General features: G+C 36.3%; 1 protein-coding gene across 16 annotated transcripts in view; it reads right to left on the bottom strand.

The window, feature by feature from the left end:
* Window positions 1-21500, bottom strand: part of RALGAPA1 (Ral GTPase activating protein catalytic alpha subunit 1) — a 142695-nt gene that overhangs the window by 14373 nt on the left and 106822 nt on the right. For 11 of the 16 annotated variants that reach the window (XM_027638304.1, XM_027638307.1, XM_027638305.1 and 8 more), the window contains one exon: window positions 785-909. In XM_027638304.1, the coding sequence (XP_027494105.1) occupies window positions 785-909 (125 nt within the window). Of the gene's footprint in view, window positions 1-121; window positions 153-784; window positions 910-21500 lie in introns of all 16 variants that reach the window. The other 5 variants (XM_027638309.1, XM_027638310.1, XM_027638312.1 and 2 more) reach the window with 1 other exon arrangement.

Genomic DNA, 21500 nt, shown 5'->3' with positions numbered 1-21500 from the left:
TGAATTGTTTTTTTTAGTGTGAACAAGGGCAACAAGGAAAGTTTGCATACAATTTGGTTACAAGCTTAGTGCTCTAGTAAAAGTAAGAGGAACAAAGGGGTTTTTGGACACTTTGTCTTACCTTCAGATAAACAGAACTGATATTTAATGATCTAAAAAGAGGGGAAATAAAATAATGAAATAATCATAAGGAGTTCAAGAAATGTCAGAACAGGAAGGCCTTGAGTTATTAATTTTCTTTTACTGATTTTCTCATTAGTAACTGAAAATGCAGTATCCTCTTATAAAACAGGTATTGTACGGGAAAGTAAAAATTACCTTAAAACTAACTTTGCAACTAATAACCTGGGAACAAAATTAATGGTTGCAAGGCTCTGATTTCCAGTTTAAAACTTTACATTCTAAACAGGTAGCGAGCCTTAAAACTTTCTTATGAGGAAGGTATACTTAAAGAATATTTCTGCCTGAACTAGTCTAGATGAAAGAGACCAATGCTTCCATGCAGATTTTAGACAGGGGAATGTGGTAAAATTTTCTGTAAAAATACAGGGTCTGATTGCTATATTAAAGCAGCTTGCCAAATCTTAACGCCAGGCATTGGTTCATGATGCCAGAAAACAGAATAAAGATTTAAAGGCAACTTTGCCCAGGTTCTCAAGTATGTATCATCTCTCCAATTAATGGTAACCCTCAATGATGTGCAAAGGTCTGAGTTTTCAGTCTTTATAAGTAAGGATACTGCATTTCAAGCAAGACTCTATAAAAACTGTTCTTAACTTCTTACCCGTCTCTGAGGGCAAATGGTGATAAGGTGCTGGACAGAAAACCTGAGCAGCAAAATCTTCAAAAGTTGTAGGCTCTAGATGATGTTGAACAATTGTTTGCAGGTATCGTGCTCTCTCCTCATAACTGGTTTAGCCAAGAATTAAGGATGAATTTATATCATGTACTGTAACTGCTAAATATCAGTGTCCAGTAATTCAGAATTCTTGGTTTTGTTAAATACATATCATGTATTTCAGTAAGTGTACACATTTTTAATTCTTAACATAACTGTGGTATTATCTGATGCACTGACATAATATTAAGCGTAAAATAGACATGATTAATGTAAAACCATATGGTTCAACTGTATTTTTTTCATGTCTGATGCAAAACTTCCCGAAATTGTTTTCAAACAACAGCAACTTAAATATTCTCTTTCAAGTAACCAATTTGCCTATATTCTGGTCCCAATTAAATGTAAAAATTTTTCCATTTTTAAGAGATGTAGCATAAAACGTAATCTTAGCATTGACAAACAAATGATTTTGCACTTTCCCATAATGAACTGCTTCCATAATCCCTAAACACACACACAGAGTTAAGATAAATACACAGTGAAATTTCAGGGAGAAACACCTTGTCAATTATGCCATTAAAACAAGCAAGAATATTTGTAAAGAATCCACAGGACCCTTAAATATTGGTTAACAGCATGTTGGCAGGGCACTGACAGGAAAAATACTGTACTTCTTCCTTTTCCCTGTGTTCTCTCCCTCTAATATTATTGAAAAGAGACCAGTATCTTGAAGTGTTGTTGTTTTTGAAGAACCCTCTCCAGGCTTCTTGTTCCAGCAGGCCCGATTTGATGTTAGCACAGAGAGAGAGAGAAAAAGAGAGAATATTTCTGCTGTTCATGAAAGCAACTATGGAAATGGTTGTCAAAATGTAGAGCAGCAGGCAGCAACATACAATTATCAAGAAAAACTACCACGCTGACTTCATGTTGTATAGTTGCTGAACTGAGAAATCAGTTAACCTTTTCTCGCACAACTTTCAAGTCCTCCAGCTGGACTCAGTATGTTGAATGAGAGACACTCTCATTCAATTCAAATTTTCCCTAACACTTACAGTTATGCTCACTTTTTTTTCCCTTCATATTTTATTTGTAGATAGTGAGGTAATTTTCTCCTTACATGGTTCTGTTTTCCTAAAAAATCCCCAAACAAATCAGCATGCTGTGGAGGAATGCACTCAGAATGTTTCTTGAAAGTCCTGGGTTCTGATTTCAGGTCTGCTGCACTTTTCAAGAGGATCAGGGACAGTGAGGAAACTACCATTCTGACTCAATTTCACCACTTGTGAAATGGAGATAATATTCATCTTGCACACATATTTTAGAAATTCAAACATAAAAACTGCACGACATGTGATAAGCATTTTTAATTACAAGTGCTAATATTTCAAATAAATAATGATACCAATTTCAGTTATGGTAAGCAATAAAATTCCCCAAACCAAATTAAAGTTCTAAACAATAATCTTCATATTAGGTTACAAAACTAAACTTCAACAACTACAGAACTTTTCCTACTCAATTTTTTGCTGTTTTTTTCTGTACAATATTTACTGCAGATTTTACAGTCTATCTAAACATGAAGAAGTTATAGAGAATATACTATCTGGAAACAAAAAATAAAATTACTTCTATCGTATTTCCTTAGATCATAACTTGGTTACATAGTGAAACTGGGAAACAGTTTTCCCTCCAAAATCCATGTTCCAAATTCTTTCTAAAGCCAGCTGAACCACAGCAGAAGTCTCAGTTTGGAGAAGCTATAACAGAAGCACTGGGACAAGAGAAAATATAAAAATCTCTCATTGTAATGGTTCTAAGGTTGGGGGATAAACACAGTATTGAGCCTTAACAGAGGAGACTAATATAGCACAGTTTTTAAGAGGCTATGTATAAGTAGTAGAGGATGAAACTGATGGTTGAAGTCTAAATAATACTACGTATCTCACAACTTGTTGAAAAGCACTTTTTTTCATTGGGGGAGATTCACAGCTGCTGAATTTTCTGCAGTTAATAGAGTCCTTTGATTCACAGCAGTGCCCCTTGCACAAAAAATACTGGCCTTTGTGTATTACCAGAAACTAATTTTCTATTTGGCTGAAAAGAGAAAAATGGGGTTATTGCTTCTCCCTCCTACAGAGCTTTTCATTATGCCTGATGCACTCAACTTCTAAGCTCTTCTGAGAAAAAAAAATAACCGAAGAGGCAAGAGGTAGAAAAATGAGCTTGTTAGCACATTAGAAGTGAAGTATCTTGGTGGGCCCTAGAAATTCCCAGTGGTGTGTTAACTTATCACTCTATGCATGCTGGCACTGATAGTCTCCCAATTGATCACTCTCTTTTCGCACCAAAGGTGCTGCCAGGAAGCAAAGGCTGAAGGCCCACAGGAGAACAGGCTGCTATCAAAACAAGCTGTTTTTAAAAGTCTGCTTGAATGGGTAAAATGTTTGATGAAAAAGTAGGGTAGAGACACCTACCCGCTTTTAAAATGGTCTACTTTCAGAGGTCTCTAAAGGAAACCTTTTAGTTTATCCTATTATATCCAAAGCTTATACACAAATAAGGTAAAATGAAGGAAAGTTTCTGCTTTGAATGTGACAAGGACATTCTCATTCTCCAGTCTTGGTACCTATCTCCTAACCAAATAAAGAAGTCTCAACATAGATGCTAAATGGGGACAATGATGTTTTTGTTACACAGTGAAGAGGATATGCTTTTATCAGTTCTAAAAGCCTAATTCAAATGCATAGTTAGTACACCCAGAGAAAACTATTCCAACTATCTGGGTTGCTCCTCATCACAACATTTCACAAAAACATCTGCAGCTTGTTAAAAACATAACCCTGCTTAAAACCAAAACAAAAATCTGAGGCAAAAACCAAGTCCAATGCTTGCTCTATTCTGCAATTAGAAATTACACACTCTCCTCAGAAGACTCCTTTTCTATGTTATCGACTGCATAGATGAGATTGGAATACTTTTATCTTGTAGTCACTTGTATTGAGAACATTCTATGATTTTAAAACTCCAGTTTTACATGTTTTTTGTGGCTGAAATAATCTGGTTCTGTGCTGTATTTGAATGCAACTGTCTGCAAGTGACCATAAACCCATGGTAGCTAATGTCTACATTACTTCTAATAGGCTAGACATTTATTTCTTTAAAACACTGCTTTCTAGGAAAGACTTATTAGCACTTACAGATTGAGTGGCGCACACAAACTCAATGGCTAGTAATAACAGGGCAATGCAAGCTGTACTCTTATTTCAAGTGGATGTTGCCATTGGCATCAGCAATTAAGATGGAATGGGAATGGTGCACAGACAAACCAATGGAGAAAGACTGGCACAGAGAGTGACAAAACACTTAAACAACAGTGTTGTGAGCTTTTTCCTTCTGAAGAAAAAAAGAGAATGGACAAGAAAGATATATATTAATTATACAGGCACTTGTCCAAATCTGTCAACTAAAAACTTGCAGATGCATAATCTGCAAAAAACATAACAAAGAAATCCAATTACTTCATTATACTTTTTCAGAAGAAACTGCTCAGAAAAATAGAATCAGTACCAGAAAAAATCAGGAATCATATCTCTATAGGTCACTCAGGTTGTAGTCACTCCAGTTAAAATTTCATTTGCACTACAATCCATTTTACTTATTCTCTAAGTCTGCAATTATTTCTATCAATAATTATCTTAAAAGATCTATTATCTGAAAATACTGCACTTTCCATTATTAGACCTGTTGATTTGTACTTGGGAACAAGCACTGAAAGCCTGGCTGTCAGATCACCTACTTACACTTAATCTGTCTGAAAAACAACATCTCATGTCTACACCTAATAGCTCTCCATCTCTGCTGATTGTATCACTTCTAAGCTTTAGATTCCTATGGCAGACCACATCTACATCTTGCAGACTCTTTATGCATAATCTAAGCTAGAACTTTTTCTAGCCATCTACCTGAACAAATTACTTAGGCTCTTACCTCACATCTCAGATACTGCCATATCTTTTTCTCTTCCCTCAGTAAATGCATTTTTAATCCTCCTTATATCTGCTCGGAGCATTGCAGAGTCCACTTTCTGAACATACTACTTAGATGGTGTATTCTTTTCAGATATCATCCCTGAATTTTGTATCTGCCTTCATTTGTGGTCTTCAGTTTTATACTTGGCTTTTTTACTTCTGAGGGACAAATATCTGCCTTGTGCTGTACCCCATTTCAGTATATTGCGACTGGGGTCTATGCTAAGAACATGTATGTGCAACAATAATACAAGCAAAACAGCTCTCCTCCTTGCATCTTCATCCACCATCGCAATCCCCTTCCTTTATATACAAAACAATCACCTCACATTTTCAATTTTTTTTTTTTTTATTCCATGGCTTTGTTATCCTTCAATTTGGTACAGAAACCTGTTTGCTACATTTCTGCAAATCCCTATTTGTTTAGTTTCTATTTTTTCTTTCCTGTAATTTTAACCACGCAATCTCTACAAAATCCCATACTTCCCATTGTTCAGCCTCTTCAGCTGTTTCCATATTTCAAGACCTTCTGTTGAACTAATCTCCTCATAGTCATAGTATTTTTCCATTCTTCACACTTCTCCGTTTTACAGCTGAATAAAATGCATTACAATGAATCTATCTAGCATTTTGCAGTTAAAGAGTAGATGCATGATTATTGTTACAGTCATCCAGGTAATACTAATCCTAAAATGAAAGTAACCTGAGGCTGAAAAGAATGAAGGAAAAAGTTTAAACATGGAATAAAATTTCGAGGACTTTATTTAAGGATATAGGACTTCACAGCTATGTAATCTATCTATTACCAGAACTCCTAAGTGCTAGATTCACAAACGGTCCTGCTCCAAACACCATTTGATAACAAACACTTCCTGAGCAGGGACTGGAATCCAGGGACTCTCCTCTTCCAGGAAAATACCATAACCATTAGGCTACACAGATAAGCATGTACTTTCCCTGTGATTAAGAAGAGGTCTTACTTCATGAAACGAAGAACAATTTCAGCAGTGAATTCAGTGTGCCTGATTACAAAATGTCCTCAGAATCAATGGTTAGAACAGTTTTGTAAGGAGCAGGAGATATGGTCTCAAAATTGGAAGCAGTTCTCTCATTTCCTGGCTGACTGATATAACAAGGCTGTTACCTCCTGTTGTGTTTGTGTGGGCTCTAATCCAGTGAGTATACCTGCAGAACTCAGCATTGCTGCACTGCAGGTCACAAGAACAAAGAAATACCTACCTACTCATTGGGTAGACAAAGGCATAAACTGGGCATTTGGCTATCTGGGATACAGCAAGCACTTAGGCAGCTCTAGTGTGTGCTGAAGTGGGTAGATCTTTGTATATGACTTCAAGATGATGCCTGGAGGATTTCAAATGCATCCGGATCACTATAGTTTAGCAAGCATCCCTAGAACGATGAAGATCCAACCTGTAAGCTCAACAATGCTGCAGGCAGTCCTACACTCCTACTGGGCTGGCTGAGTCCAGTAAACTGATGACTCTTCTTGTTTTCAGAAAAATTTAAAAAATCAGAATTAAAACAAAAGGACTTCCTTTGTAAAAGGGAGTACGAATGTGGGTTCTTCTTTAATTTTTTTTCATCATCGTGTCCCTCATTCAGAAAAACTGAATAGTTTAAATGAAACACTTTCTTATGAAGGTTTTATTCACAAATCTTCCCTCCTGATACTTTTGTAATTGTATATATGTGCATACACATGTAGTACATCATGATATAGCTGTATATTGGTATGCACTACCTGAGATGCTTTGGTTCCAGTGGCAAGAAGAAAAAGACAAGGTTTTAATGATTGTCTTGAAATACTTCTTACAAAAAAGCCAGAGTATGCATTTCTAAATAGCAAGATGGACTTTTTCAGGTTAAATTACAAACTACTCTCAGAAATACATGTACGGCTGCATCCCTGGCAGTTCCAACTCCTAGCAAAATCATCTAAGAAGTCAATATATATTGATATGATTGTGGAGAGCATGACTTTGTCAGCCAGGCATTTGGAAAATAATTTAAGACAAGCAGAAACCAAAGTGCTGCTCCATCTTTAACTGGAAAACGAAAATTCTACACCCAGAGATACTTTCTTGTAGGAGGTTTTTTTAATTGCACAGATACACAATTTATATAAAAGAGATTATCAATATTTTAAGAAAAGCTACATAAGATGGAACTGTCTTGTTTACTATATTTGCCCCCTGAGGAAATTTAGAAACACACATCCATCTTTTATAGAAAAAAGCTCCAAATATGTAGTATTGTCAACATACAAAAATACTCCTAGGATATTAGAGACCAAAGGAAACAAAGAAACAATGAAGCATAGTGAATGGCATATTTTGGCAGATTTTAAGTTTTTTACTCTCTGGCCTGAAAAGGTGTGCAAACCCCACAGAATTAATTGGTACAGTTTGAGGTACTTAGAATGATGAAAGCATCGATTTTATTGGGCATATTTTTCCTAGTAAATTTCAATTCCTGTCATCAAAGCGTGAAAGGAGGATTGCCTCCCCTATAAAGATAATAAATATGGGTTAGGATCAAGGTTTTAAGAAGCTGAAAGGAAAGTTATCCACAGTAGAATGTGACTTCTACAGGAAGACTGGACAAAACCCACACATAACAGAAATGGAAGTTTTTTCTTGGAAATCTCACTCTGAAAGAAGAGATTGTGCATTGGTTGTCAAACCACCTGAACTCATACTGAGTCGAAGCAATTTGTACTCTTTGTTGTCTCTCAGAGTTAAGGATGTAAGTTGGGTTGCTATTGATCCAGTGTTGGAAGCCCTGCAACTAGCTGCGTTTTGTATATAGGTGGGTGATCAGCATCAACTGGCCACACCGAGAGGAATAGTTAAAGTTCTCTTATATTCTGAAAAGTGACTCTGTAGAAGTGGCATCATGGTGCTCCCTATTTATTGCATTTCAGCAATTTCCACATCTAGTTTGCACGGCATACAAATAAAGAGGGTTTTTTTTCTTCCAGCTGTATTTTCTGTTTACTCAAGTCACCTTGATATCTCAAAGTCAGTATGGGTTCTTTAGTGTTTCTTTAATACTGCCAATATTGAAAATAGTAAATAAATATTTAGCTAGGTACATCTGTTTACACAGCTATGCTGTAAATGAAAGCAACTTTTGCATATACAATTGGAACATCTCCACAACACTGATGATTTATAAAGCAGAATTCAGTTCATTCTCCTCGTACCCGATGCAAGTAATTTAGGTGAAAGAGAAGAAAAAACATTATTATGCTTGACACTACTAAAGAGGTGAAAGAATTAAAAAAAATTATAGTCTTCTAAGGTGATTTTTTTCCTACTGAACCATATATTCAATATAGCTCTTTTGCAAAATGTAACAATATATTTTCTTACCATAAAAATAGCATATAAACCTCAGAGAAATCAAAGTTATATTTCAAAAATAAACTTTCACATTGCATTTGGAAAACATTTTAAAACTGCACAAGGGGCTTTATTAATTGTCTAAAATCATTAATTTTAAGAAGTAATGTATATATAACAATCTACTAACTAATGTAGCTCACTAAAAAAATGAGAATATATATGAAAAACAAGTAAACAGACCAAGACCGTAGAATTTAAGAAAACCTAAAAGGTAGTATCTAACATATTTCATCAAATTCTTTTTCAACTCAACTTGTAACTGCGAAAGGACTTTCTGAGGCAATTTCTGAGGTGTATTTCTTCATGAGGAAAATAAGGGAATATATAATAGAGAAATCCATACAAACTAATCCCATCACTTCAGATCTTGCAATTTGTTTCCAATACATCACTAAATCATTCTTTAAATGAATATAATGAAAATTACTTTTAATTTTTTACACTACTAAAAAGTTCAATAAATCTATGATAAATTGTTTTTAGGGAAATTATAACAACACATACTTTTGCCATTTAGAGGGTTTTTTTTAAATTACTTATCATACAGTTAAAGGAGATTACTTACATTATATCTACTCTATAGTTAAATGGTTAAAAGTCCTTCAAGGTAGGCTAGACAAACTTGCAGCCACTGAGTGTTTCCAAGTCAATGCTATTGTTTTCTGCCTAGTTTACTAACACATTACACACTGAAAGGCATTGACTTTATCTGAATTTCTGTAAGTATCTTCATTTTTACAGTGTGGGTGCTTTCAAAATTGCTAAATTATTGTAAGAAATTCTGATTGATGCTTACATTTTCACTGGAAAACCCAATATATTTAACATTTTGCAACACCGTCCTTCCAGGAAAATCCTTGATATATTGTTTGTTTTTATGTTGTTCCATCAGATCTTACAGCTAGCTAAATTCATCAGTGGTTTATAACATCTTCTAGGAAGAAAAAGCTGTGATTCATCAGTGCAGACAAAGCTGGGCTTTAATCCATTCCTATAACCATATTGCCAAGTCTATATTGTTTACATTGCGTCTCAATTAAGAGACAGGCAGGACACCTGGTACTTCTTTATCTAAGTCCCACGGGCTGCCAGATGACTCAAAATCCATAACAGGTGCTAAGGCAGTGTGAGTGCAGCACCATTAACACAAGCTGGAATTGGATAAAACTTGGACTATGCTTAACCACTTAAAACACTCAATTATGAAATGAAAAATGTAACCACTCTGCACCAAGCTCCTTTACAAAAGGCACTTATACAGATATGTAGAATTTAAGTGCAAGTGTAAAGAACTTTACATAAATTTTAATTTCAGCACAAATATTGTTCAGAATATAAATATAATCTATATAAAAACAGTTATATAAAAAAGTTGTATGTTTTTAAAGATAAGCATATAAAAATAAACACTGAATTGAATTAATTCTAATTCTCTTCATCTTAGGCAGCAAAAAAGATAAAAATGATGCTCAGACTTAAAGCAATTTCAAAGTTAAGGGAAAAAAAATCTGAATTAACACTACTTATCAAATTCTTCAACTCTGTACAACCAGAAGTTTTTATTTTAAGGACTTTGGCAAATGAGAGCATCTTACAGAAGGACTTAAAAAACAAGGTTCAGTTGAAAACCTTTAAGATAAAAGATAATCCTTTGCACTGAAAAATCCCACTGCAGATCTCTTTTCAGCACTTTTTCATCTAAGGTGACTGAACTAAATATTAAGCTTGGACTCTGACGGAACATGCTGTATGAGAGGAAAAAATGAGTATCAAAAATTTTACAGTGGACAATTACTTAAGAACTATCTGTATCTAAATGTGCAGTAATCCAATTAAGTTTCTATTTAATATTGTAATTATCAAGAACACAATATAGTGATTTTATTAGCAGAGTAAGCAGCTACAAAGTATAGTAAACTGTCATTCAAGACAGTGTCAGAGTATCTACGATAAGCAGCATATTGGCTTAAACTAATGCACTATATGCCTCTAGGGAATGACAGGCTCAGAGACTGGGTTTTAACATCAGAATCTATCCATTAATCTTGACTTAAATATAATCTACTCTGCAGTAAGAGGAAGAATGGGCATTCAATGAATTATCTGTTTGAAATATAGCAGAAGCATATTAACACAAACATATAGTAGAAAGGATCAGTTTCAGTACCATTCATTGAGCATTGTAGGTTCTACAAACTCTGAACTGCATTTTAGCATGAAATTAAAAGGTCAGACCAAGTAACTGGCAGTGGAAAGACAAATACCTGAACATTATAACAGATTACTCATTAACTTTGGCTGGCTAGCTAGAAGACTAATGACAGTATTTACAAATACTCTACTTGTCCACGTTTTAGTAACAGGCTATGGAGGTGAAAACAAAACAGTGAAGGAAACAGTGCTGAAGCCCATATGTACGCAGAATTCCTACTCCAACTTCCAGGGAGGATTTATCTTACTAATATATCCAAGATGGGAATCAATGATTCTATGAGGTATGTTGTGCTAATTGTTTTGAAGCCCATTACAGCTGCCACTGCTTCAGGCTCTCTCTCTGGAGCGATGCTCCTGCCATCAGACAGAAGAGCTTGCCAGCAGCAGCGGGTTTGCAGGAGGCAGCAGGGGAGGTGCAGGGCCAACTGGCCAAGGGACTGAAGTTTATTAATGCTGTTGTACCAAATGTGCCCTTGAGAGATGTTAAGGTGCGGGCTGAAGTGATGACTGCAACAAATGTGGGATAGCAGAGGCCAGAGGGGAACTGCAACCCTACAAACTAACTCTTGATGTTAGGAGTGGGATTTATCCCCCCTCTGACACTTGGCATTACATCAGTTTTAACTCAAATAATTAAGGTTGATGGGGGTAAAGAATACAGAAGCAAAACTGCCTCTCTACTCTCTGGTATTAGCATGAATGCTTTTAAGCCCACTGTTTTCATACATTCAAATATTTAAATTTCTACCTTAAATACTTTTTCTGCATATATAGACATCTTCATTGATGAGAAAAACAGTGAATACTTTTCATGAAGAAATCACTACAAACTGTAAAATTACACAAATAAAAATTATATTAATATTAAATATTGTCCAGTTAAAACACTGCAGATATAGATATATATTCATTTGCAATTCCACACTACTAGTAACAAAGAAAACATCTTTCATGAGAAATTGTTGTTAATTTTAATCTGTGCACTTTAATAAACTTTACAACTACCTTTTTTTCTTTTATACTTGAAGAGAATGTTTTCTCTTTATCCTGGGTTGCTGCAGTACCAGTACAAGATAATCTACTTACAGGCCTCTTTGGAGGGCAGTAAACTCGATTTTAAAAACAATTTTTGAAAATCAAAGTCAGCCTTCTATTTAAAAGAAGAAAGCAAATATTAATTTTCAGTTATTTCCCTCTTTCTTTATTTTGAATAGCAATTAGCAAAGCAGCCCCTTTGCCCTCCTCCCTAGTGCTGTCAAGCTGTTGCGAGCAGTCTGCAGCACTACAATGGTACTATTGTGAACACAGCCTGGGCTTCCTTCCCACAGAGAGTTAAGTGGGCAGTTCCTGCTGCCCATGATTGGTGTCCAGTGAAACAATACTTAAGAGCCAGGTTTTATCAGTTCCATGCCAAAGAAGTGAAGCCAACGAACCCAAGCCTTCATATCATGCTGAACCATATGCCAACCCTGCTGGCCCCTAAGGTTTATCACTAAGAATCAGGATCCATCATGTCCCCTGTGAAATTTCACTTCACATACCTTCTGTGAAATGCATGGCTTTGCTGAAAACTGACCTTTTTCCCCAATTGGCAAGAACAGATGGATGGTAACTATGGTTTGGCAAGCAGAAATTAAAAGATTTTCTAATAGCCTGCATTCTTCTATGTTTGGGAGGAGAAGCATTCAGAAGGAGAAAGATCTATTTGTGATCCACGATCTATTCAGGTGCAGTTAATCAGCAATTAAACTATTTTCTCAATGTCTAGAAAGTATATTGAGATTAATTTGACTGGCCAGGCTATGATTAGGACTCATCCTTCGGACTGCCATATGGTAATTCCAATTACTGTAATACTAACTTTTAATCCTTGCTTTATGTTAGTTTAGTCCATTTTTCTACTAACTATATGGCACATACAGAATAAACGATAACTTTTTTGTAACAATTTTGACCTGTTTAAATTAATAAATATTTTTACACGAAGTACATTCCATTTCCAGCTAAATATTTCCACATACTCTCGGGTATTATATATAACCCCTTTGTTCAGTAACTGAAATACAGACCTGCAGGAGAACAAAGACAAACGATGTGCTAGTTTCTATTAATCTTTTTTTTTTTTTTTGGTACCTATGATCTTCTAATTCCTCTGCTGGCACTGGAAAGCATGCAGCAACGGTTTTGATTACCATAGGCAGAGTGACACAGAAACAGTTTGCCAATACCTTATTCAACTCACCCAAAAATATCACTCTATCCCAAAAACATTACTGTTTTTATCAGTGTTGATTGTTGGAAATAATCTCCCACATTTCCCACCAATTTAAATATCAGAATCCACCATACACAGTGCCATATACTTATTCGTATATATACACAGCTTTCAGCGTTTTAACGTACAAATCTTGCAAGTTGTTTGCACAGCCCTTACCTGTTATTAGGGTGAATTTATGACAAGAAAAGGATTAAATCAATAAACAACACTGTCTTTTGCAACATAAAAATAGGGCTTAGTTTAAAAACATTTCATTCTTTACATCTTAGAAACATCGGGAAAATTTGTTTTATCTTCCCCACTTTTATTCACAGATTTCTGAGAGCTATCAAAGAAATCTATATGAATTTTAACACCTTAAGGGGGCAAGAGTCTTAACATTTTAACAAAGAGCTTTTGTTATCCAAAATGTTTAATCAATTAATAAGGTTAAGTAGGTATTAACAAAAAACCTGTCACTTTGTGTTACATACAAGGCAATCAACTCTGCGTAAGATTGAATTAGTTTATCTTTTTCATCCCAGTTCAAGGACTTGTAGCCCTCTCCCTGCAAATTTTTGTTTAAAAGAGGAATTTACAGATATTTAAAACACATTTTAAAATGAAAGAGTGATTCCACTACTAACTTCTAGTTTACCGCTTAGAAAAATTTCCTACCTTAAAAATATGCCATAACAAAGAACAGTTTCCCTCTCAAAGCTGTCTATACTGACACATCCAGACTCAGAAGTTCTAGGAGGATCATAAAACACATCACTGTTTTTCAGGATAGCCCTCTGTCATCCTTCTGTTCTAAAACAGAATTCTACCAGCATTAAGCTTACTCATATTTTGTACAGTAATCAGTAGAACCAGTATTCCTCCTTCAGATGGGTAAATTCAATTTATGAAAGAATGTAAAAGAACCTAGAATATACTTTTCTAAATAGTACAAAAAGATTTGAGTCTCACCCATAACATTAGCAGAGCACTCAGGCCTTTATAAGTGCAATTATTAGAAAAAATTACATTACTAGAGTCAATTATTTTTGTCTCATTTGATATTTTGCATTTTTACCACTTTCAAGAGAATCTCATGTATTTCATTAGGGAAGAGTGACTAATGAAAAAAGCCATACTGCTAATTAAAATACGTTATAGATATCTTGTGATAACAACAGCATTATTATTCTTAAACCCATGCACTTACACTATATCTCTTTAACATGTGCTTCCAGCATCATAGTTTAGGCCAGTCAGTCTCACCTCAGTGCCTGACAAGATCATGCAGAGATCTTTCTGGAAACTACACTAAGACACATGGAAAATAAGAAGCTGATTTGTGACAGCCAACACGGCTTTCCTACAGACAAATTGTGCCTGACAAATTTTTGTGGCCTTCTACAACAGTGTTAAAGTGGTAAACGGGGCAAGAGCAACTGACGTCATTCATCTACCTGGACTTGTGCAAAGCATTTGACACAGTTCCACATGAACATTCTTGTCTCTACCTTCGAGAGACATGAATTTGATGGATGGACCTCTCAGTGGATAAGGAATTGCCTGGATGATCACACTCAAAGAGTTGTGATCAATGATGCAATGTCCAGAAAGCAGTGACAAGAGGTGTTCCTTGAGGGTTGGTACTGGAATCAGCACTGTTTGGCATCTTTATCAGTGACATGGACAGTGGGACTGAGTGCACCCCCAGCAAGTCTCTGATGACACCAAGCTATATGGTGCTGTCAACACGCTGAAGGGAAGGGATGTCATCCAGAGGGACCTTGACAGGCTTGAGAGGTGGGCCTATGCAAATCTTACGAAGTGCAAAACAGCCAACTACAAAGTGCTGCAACTGGGTCAGGGCAATCCCAAGCACCACAACAGGCTGGGTGGAGAACGGATTGAGAGCAGTTCAGAGGAGAAGGACTTGGGGGTGTTGGTTGAGGAGAAGCTCATCACGAGACCACAATGTGCACTTGCAGCCCAGAAAGCCACCCGTACCCTTGGCAGCACCAAAAGAAGTGTGGCCAGCAAGCGGAGGGAGGTGATTCCCCTCTTCTACTCTGGTCCCATCAGACCCCATCTGGAGTACGGTGTCCAGCTCTGGGGCCCACATCATAAGAAAGACCTGCTGGAGTCAGTCCAGAGGGAGGCCATGAAGATGATCAGAGGGCTGGAGCACCTCTCCTTTGAAGACAGACTGAAAGAGTTCAGCCTGGAGAAGAGAAGGCTCCAGGAAGACCTTATAGCAGCCTTCCAGTACCTGAAGAGAGCCTACAAGAAAGCCAGAGAGGGACTTTTTACAGGGGCATGTAGTGATAGCAAAAGAGGCAATGGCTTTAAACTGAAAGAGGGTAGGTTTAGATCACATATAAGGAAGAAATTCTTTACTATCAGGGTAGTGAGACACTGCAACAGATTGCTCAGAGAAGCTGTGGATACCCCATGCCCAGCAGTGATAAAAGGCGAGGTTGGATGGAACTTTGAGTAACCTGGTCTAGGGGAAGGTGCCCATGCCCAGGGTAGGGGGTTTGGAACTGGATGATCTTTAAGGTCCCTTCCAACCCAAACCATTCCATCATTCTAAGATTCATATCTGCAGACAGCCCATTAGAAGCAGTAGAGAAGGCAGATTCTGTGGGATTAGAAACTGGGCAGTTACTAATGAAGGCATGTTTACTTGAACATGTGCAAATCCAGAAATGCTGCTAAAGAAAAGTATATAAGAGTTTTGCTAAAAAAATCACAGACTATAAGCATGAAAATATACTGGATTACAAAATAGCTTTCAAGCTTCATACTTCAATTTACTCCTCATATTAAAAATGCATGAAAACCAATTGAAATTATGTGAAATTATGTTCACTACATGAAAATGTAGTAAACACAGCAGCTTTGTATGCAGATCGGCAAGTATTTCTTCAGCAGTTATTTGAAGTGTCTTATGACAAAGACTAAGGAAAGAGTTTAAAAGCCTATCACAAATGTTGGCTCAATCAGTTGTCTATAGTGGCTAAAATCAAAGGCATTTAAAGTGATGCTTTGGAATTATTCATTGCAAAACAATCCTATTCTTTCAACAGGTAACTAATAAATCATGGCTGAGAACAGGCTTGCACTACCTCTCAGGTCCAATTGTTACTCAGAACACTGTCTACTTTTGCTCCCTGGCGTTGCATTTTAACTCTAATTGCACGATCAAGCCAATAAATTGGACTCAGGGGACAAAAACCCCCTACAAAAGTACCTACCCTGACAAAACCAGAGGTTGCAAGAAAATGCACTTCAAAAGAAGTGAGGCAAGATGAGACAAGCGAAGGAGAGGTATCAAGGCTTGAAAGACAGTCATTAATACTGACAGATTACTGTAATTCTGGCTGTCAAGGTGATCGATTTAAGCAGCATATGCCAATCAATACTCTTCTCATTTACTGAGCAGCTTGAGATATACAGTTAGGCAAGATGTCCCTAAGACAGGATTTCAAACCATACTTAATGAACATAAATAGCACAATTTATGCTTTGGAATCTTGGCTCTTTTTTCACTTGGCCTTTTTTTTAATTCGGCAAACTTCAATGTGACGTTATTCATACAAAAGTTACTTTAAATTATTCTATTACACCACATTGCCATTGTGTATAAAATTCCTTTACATGAGATATTTCAAACTGTACATATTAAAATATTATTTTTTAATATGGACATTCTTAAATGCAGCAGTTATTTATGTGCTGTGCATTTTGCTTTTCTTGGCATTAGTGGTTTGCCATTCTGAACACTTCAGTCATCCACAGTATGTAAGTAACCTGGTATTATATATTCCTGGTATTTCCCCTGGAATTTTGCTTACAACAGTCTCTTTTTGTTCAAATATACTCATGACTTCACAGGAAAATACATTAATTGGATGCATTAGTTCAGGGGAAAAGTACTATAAAGATAATAAAGAGAGCTATTATTGTCATTGCATACCTACAAGGAGATACACATTAGTGCCATGGTCTAGTAACCATGGCAGCATTGGATCAAGGGTGGGACTTGATGATCTAGGAGGTCTTTTCCAACTTGGTTGATTCTATGATATACACATGACTCTATAGAGTGGTGACCAGTGACAGACCCAAGGGAATGGCCTGAAGTTGTGTCAGGGGAGGTTTAGGTTAGATATTAGAAAAAGGTCCTTAACCCAAAGGGTGGTTGGCCACTGGAACAGGCTCCCCAGGGAAGTGGTCACAGCACCAAGCCTGTCTGAGTTCAAGAAGTGTTTGGATGATGCTCTCGGGTGCATGGTGTGACTCTTGGGGGATGGTCCTGTGCAGAGCTAAGGGATGAACTCACTGATCCTTCTAGGTCCCTTCCAACTCAGCATATTCCACGATTTTGTGAAAACTTTTCTCTTATATTTAGGTTGTCTTATAACGCACAGAGAAACTATTACATGATGTCTTTGAAATCTTCAGTTTTTCATGTTATATCATCGTATGCAGGCAATTAATGACATTTTTAATTATTAAAAGATCGAATACATTGGCAGCAAAGCTAGGATTTGAGAGAACGGCAAAACTGAGCAATTCAAAGAACAGGAAAGACTGAACATCATATTCTGTACCTTATGATTCTTGCTTGAACTTGGAAAACAGTTTTCGTTGCTAAACAGTAAACCAGATTTTAGAAATAACTCTATTTTCTTTTGGAAAAAACTTATCCATGGTTCTTACTTGAACTCGTATGAAATAAGGCCATAATTCACTGAAATCCTGAAATTTTCATTTATTTGTGTAAAGCATATAAAGTAGTTAAAAAAAAAGGGTATCAAGCATTATTTTTAATGTTGGTATCTTCTCCCCTGTGATGACAGAAAAAATTAGTAACAGGTATGTTAAAACCTTATTAAATGTCCTGTATCAAAGTTGTATTGCCTGAAATACAGCAAAGTTTGCAGAGTCTTGGCATATGGCATATCAAAAAAATTCTAAATCAGAAAATACTAGAAGAGCAATTATAATGTGATGCATTATTCCTTTCACTATACCAAAACTAAGAGAGAGCAACCCTTATGTCTCTCCCATTTGATACACAGTTGGCATTGATACAGTATCACTCTATTCACTTTTTTACTTACAGATGCTCATGCATCTGTAAGACAGAAAACTTACTGGACCTGGAGGAAGGGAAACAGGCATTGTCAAAACCAGTGCTTTCCAGCTTTAACTTCTAAGTTTCTGTACTAGTGAGAAATCTTCAAAATCTTCACAAGTTCCCTTTTGAAAATGCAAATAAAACAAGTATTCTTAATTAAGTGAAACAAATGTGGCCACAGAATCTGAAGAATACTCTTTGCTCACTGTATGCCATAATAAAGAACATTTTCTTTATTTTTCCAGTGCCTGCAGTTCTATCTTGAGGCAGGAGATGGTCAAGCAGGCACAGCACACAGCAACCCTTCCAGTTCCAATAAAACCTTTTCTTGGGGAAGTTGAGTACCACCTCAAGAAAAAAAAACTTTTGCTGGGTGATCAGTTTTTAATACAGAGTAAACTTTTAACAAGCCACTTACAGACATTATTTTATTCATAAATAAGTTACTGTCTTGTCAGACACCATATGGGGTTAATATCTTCCCTTTTTCTGGAAGACAACTGTCAAAAGATTAGCTACAATACATCAAGTATCAACTACTTAGTCATACAATACCAAAAAAATAAGAGGATGTCAATTTTCCAGTTTTGATAACAAAGATTAATTTATCCAATAATTTAGGTTAAGATTTATTTAATAACATTTTTAGATGGAATACTTAAAGTAGTATTATGTTTCTGCTATTTAAATTAATTGGTTTCATGTGACCAAAAAAAAAAAAAAAAAAACTCCCCCAAAAGAAATGACAATTCTTGGCATTAGGTCAAAGATTTTATAGATTATTAGAAAGAAGTGAAAATTAGGCTATGATGATTAAGGATAAAAGAGTCATCTATATTCCCGATGTCTAAAATGTCAATACGTTTCAGATTTAAAAGATGCTAAATAGAATTTCTTCCTGTGTGTATAGCTATATATTAGGTAGCATCCTTTGGTAGGGGAATACTAAGTAAGACAGAAAGCACAGTGTCTGAAATGCACTATCTGAAGTGCAGATAGTTTGGAATAATTATTAACACTCTAAAGTTTGTGTACAATGTGCAAAAAGTGACACTAGTTGTTTCACAGCTGGAATTTCACTCCCAAAAGGTTTCTAGTATTTTTCCTGCTTTGCTGCAATAATTTTAACAAGTTGGATCACTGGAGGTGCCTACTATGCCAAGGTATACCTCTTGGCATCTGGCTAAAATCTGCTGTTTATTCAGGAAGTTCAAGTAAAATTTTACATGAAGTCACTCTTTCTATTGTTTAAAATATTTTGTATTGATCCATTTCCCACACATGGTTGATTCTGAATTCAGAATGTGACAAAGATCTTGCTCTGAGACGCGAGCCAAGAATAAAGCCATTCATATCAGGAATTTCAATGCAATTTAGTAAATAAGGAGTATTTAACTATCTCCTAAACATTGGCCTCCTCATTCAACATCACAGTGAAAATGACTGTTCTCAACATTCAGTCCCATTATTATACCTGCATTTATGACTCTTACAAGTCTTCCTAGCATATGTGCAGTTGGAGCGTACTCAGGAGATAAGCATGCACTTCTTAAGACAACAACAAATGCAATGAGAAGAAGAAACACATCAGCTATGAGAGCGACAAGGGGGTACTGCTGCTTCACTAGCAAGACAATACAAGTATTTTGTGTTTGTCATCCGCTACTGTGTGCATATATGCCACCTGTTGGTGAGGGGGTACTGGTACAAGAAAGCTAGTCCAGCAAAAGACAATGAGGGACCAGAGAATCCTTGAAGGAGAAACTAAAGCAAATTCCACAAAATGACGTAAAAACTCCACCACAAATAGCAATATGCTCTTCACACTGCTGCAGCAATGAGTATGTCAAGCATTAAATAAAGCAGGATACCTGTCATGCATGACTAATGACTGCTGATGAATTTAGTAAATATTTAATCTTAAAATACTACAATATGGAAACATATTATTATGGTATTATGAGCAAAGAATAAAAACACTGAGCAGATAAAACCTTTAAAAATCACTAACAAAACCAAATCTTCAAGTGTTTTGCTATCTAAGTGTGCTATCAGAGATGTCAAAATAATATCAGAAAGAGGAAAGTGATTGACAGAATATGTCAGTCTCAGAAAGCTACTTCAGACCATACAGCACATACTCAAGGTTGGGGAAGACTATAAGAGAGAGATGAGCAAAATTTCCTGTATCCATGCAACCATTATTATACCATTCACACGTACTACCCATTGCCACATTGTGATTAACAGACCAGCGCATTAAGGAAAAAGTTGCAATCAGGTTACGTGAAGAAGACTGAATATCCCTGCTGATTACAAATGACAGCTGATTTTTTCAGTCAGGTCTGCACTTAGAAAATGCACTGTCTCAGAGGATGGATAAGCTCTCCTTGGAAGTAGGAAGGCCAAACTCAGTGCCAATTTCTTCCCATCCCATATGTAAGCAGATCAACACAGTCCTAGTTTCATTAAGAGTTTACTGTGATCCATCACTGCAAGGATCTATGTGATATAAACATTCTTCAAAACCAGATAAGCAAAGACATACATATATGTTTTTAACTCCCTACTCAGTCAAAAGGTGCCTACCAAGTATTACACAGCACCATGAAACAAACCACACCCCTGCAGGTAGGGAGACATCCATACACTGGTTTTGAAATGAACAATTTCTGCTGGTCTACTACTGTAAAAAGAAGAGTTAATAAAGGAATGTCACACAAAACACATTTCAAACACTACAAGTCTCAACTACTCTTGTGCACATTTAACTGGATTTCCACTAAGCACCATCAATGTTCCTAAAAAACTAGCACTGCCCCAGTATATTAGATACTCATAAGTAAGTAAACAAAGATTAATTTCAAGCAGATCACTTCAGAATTCTCTTTCACTGAAACCATTATGCTTCTGAATTTGTGGAAATCCTTGATTATCAGTTTCACTTCTCCAGCTTAGACTCTGCTTTTGGTGTACCTTCTGAAAAATAACTTTTTTGTTCCCTTTTTCCTCCCTCTTTGAACGTATTGTTTTCATCACTCTGAGCCCTCTTCTTCTTTGCTCCAGCAACACTCGAACACAAGGAAAGACTACCTTGATCAATGAATCCTGTCTGTTTTCTGCAAGAGACACTAAGTCTGGCAGGGTTTCCAGAAGAGCTATTTAACCACAGACCATAAAATACGTCTGCTCCCCACATCCTTCAGTCCATTGCAAACTTAAAAGCCAGTAGTGAACTCCTGCAGCCATAGCTAAAATATCCCAGAGGAAAAAAGCGAGAGACAATAAAGACAGTCCTTGACATCTTCAATTCTCCGCTATTGCAGGAACATAATTAGATTCAACTTTCAAATGTTCCTAGATAACAGACCTTGTCCATGTTACAGGAAACATCCAGTCTTTGCCATTCTTGTATGAGGGAAAATTCCCTCTTGACCTCAAGTCTCACCATGGCTTGAACACCAAGAGCATGAGCATGTCCGTGACATTTTTAACCAAGAGGTTTTTAAACCCATAAGAGCTAGGCCAGACTTGGAATTGTAACAGTTTTTGCTGTTCTCCACTGACACAACTGACTCCACCATAGCCT

This window comes from Corapipo altera, unplaced genomic scaffold, assembly GCF_003945725.1.
Source record: "Corapipo altera isolate COAL_440 unplaced genomic scaffold, ASM394572v1 23, whole genome shotgun sequence".
Taxonomy (NCBI): domain Eukaryota; kingdom Metazoa; phylum Chordata; class Aves; order Passeriformes; family Pipridae; genus Corapipo; species Corapipo altera.
This window is presented reverse-complemented; position numbering and strand designations above follow the sequence as displayed.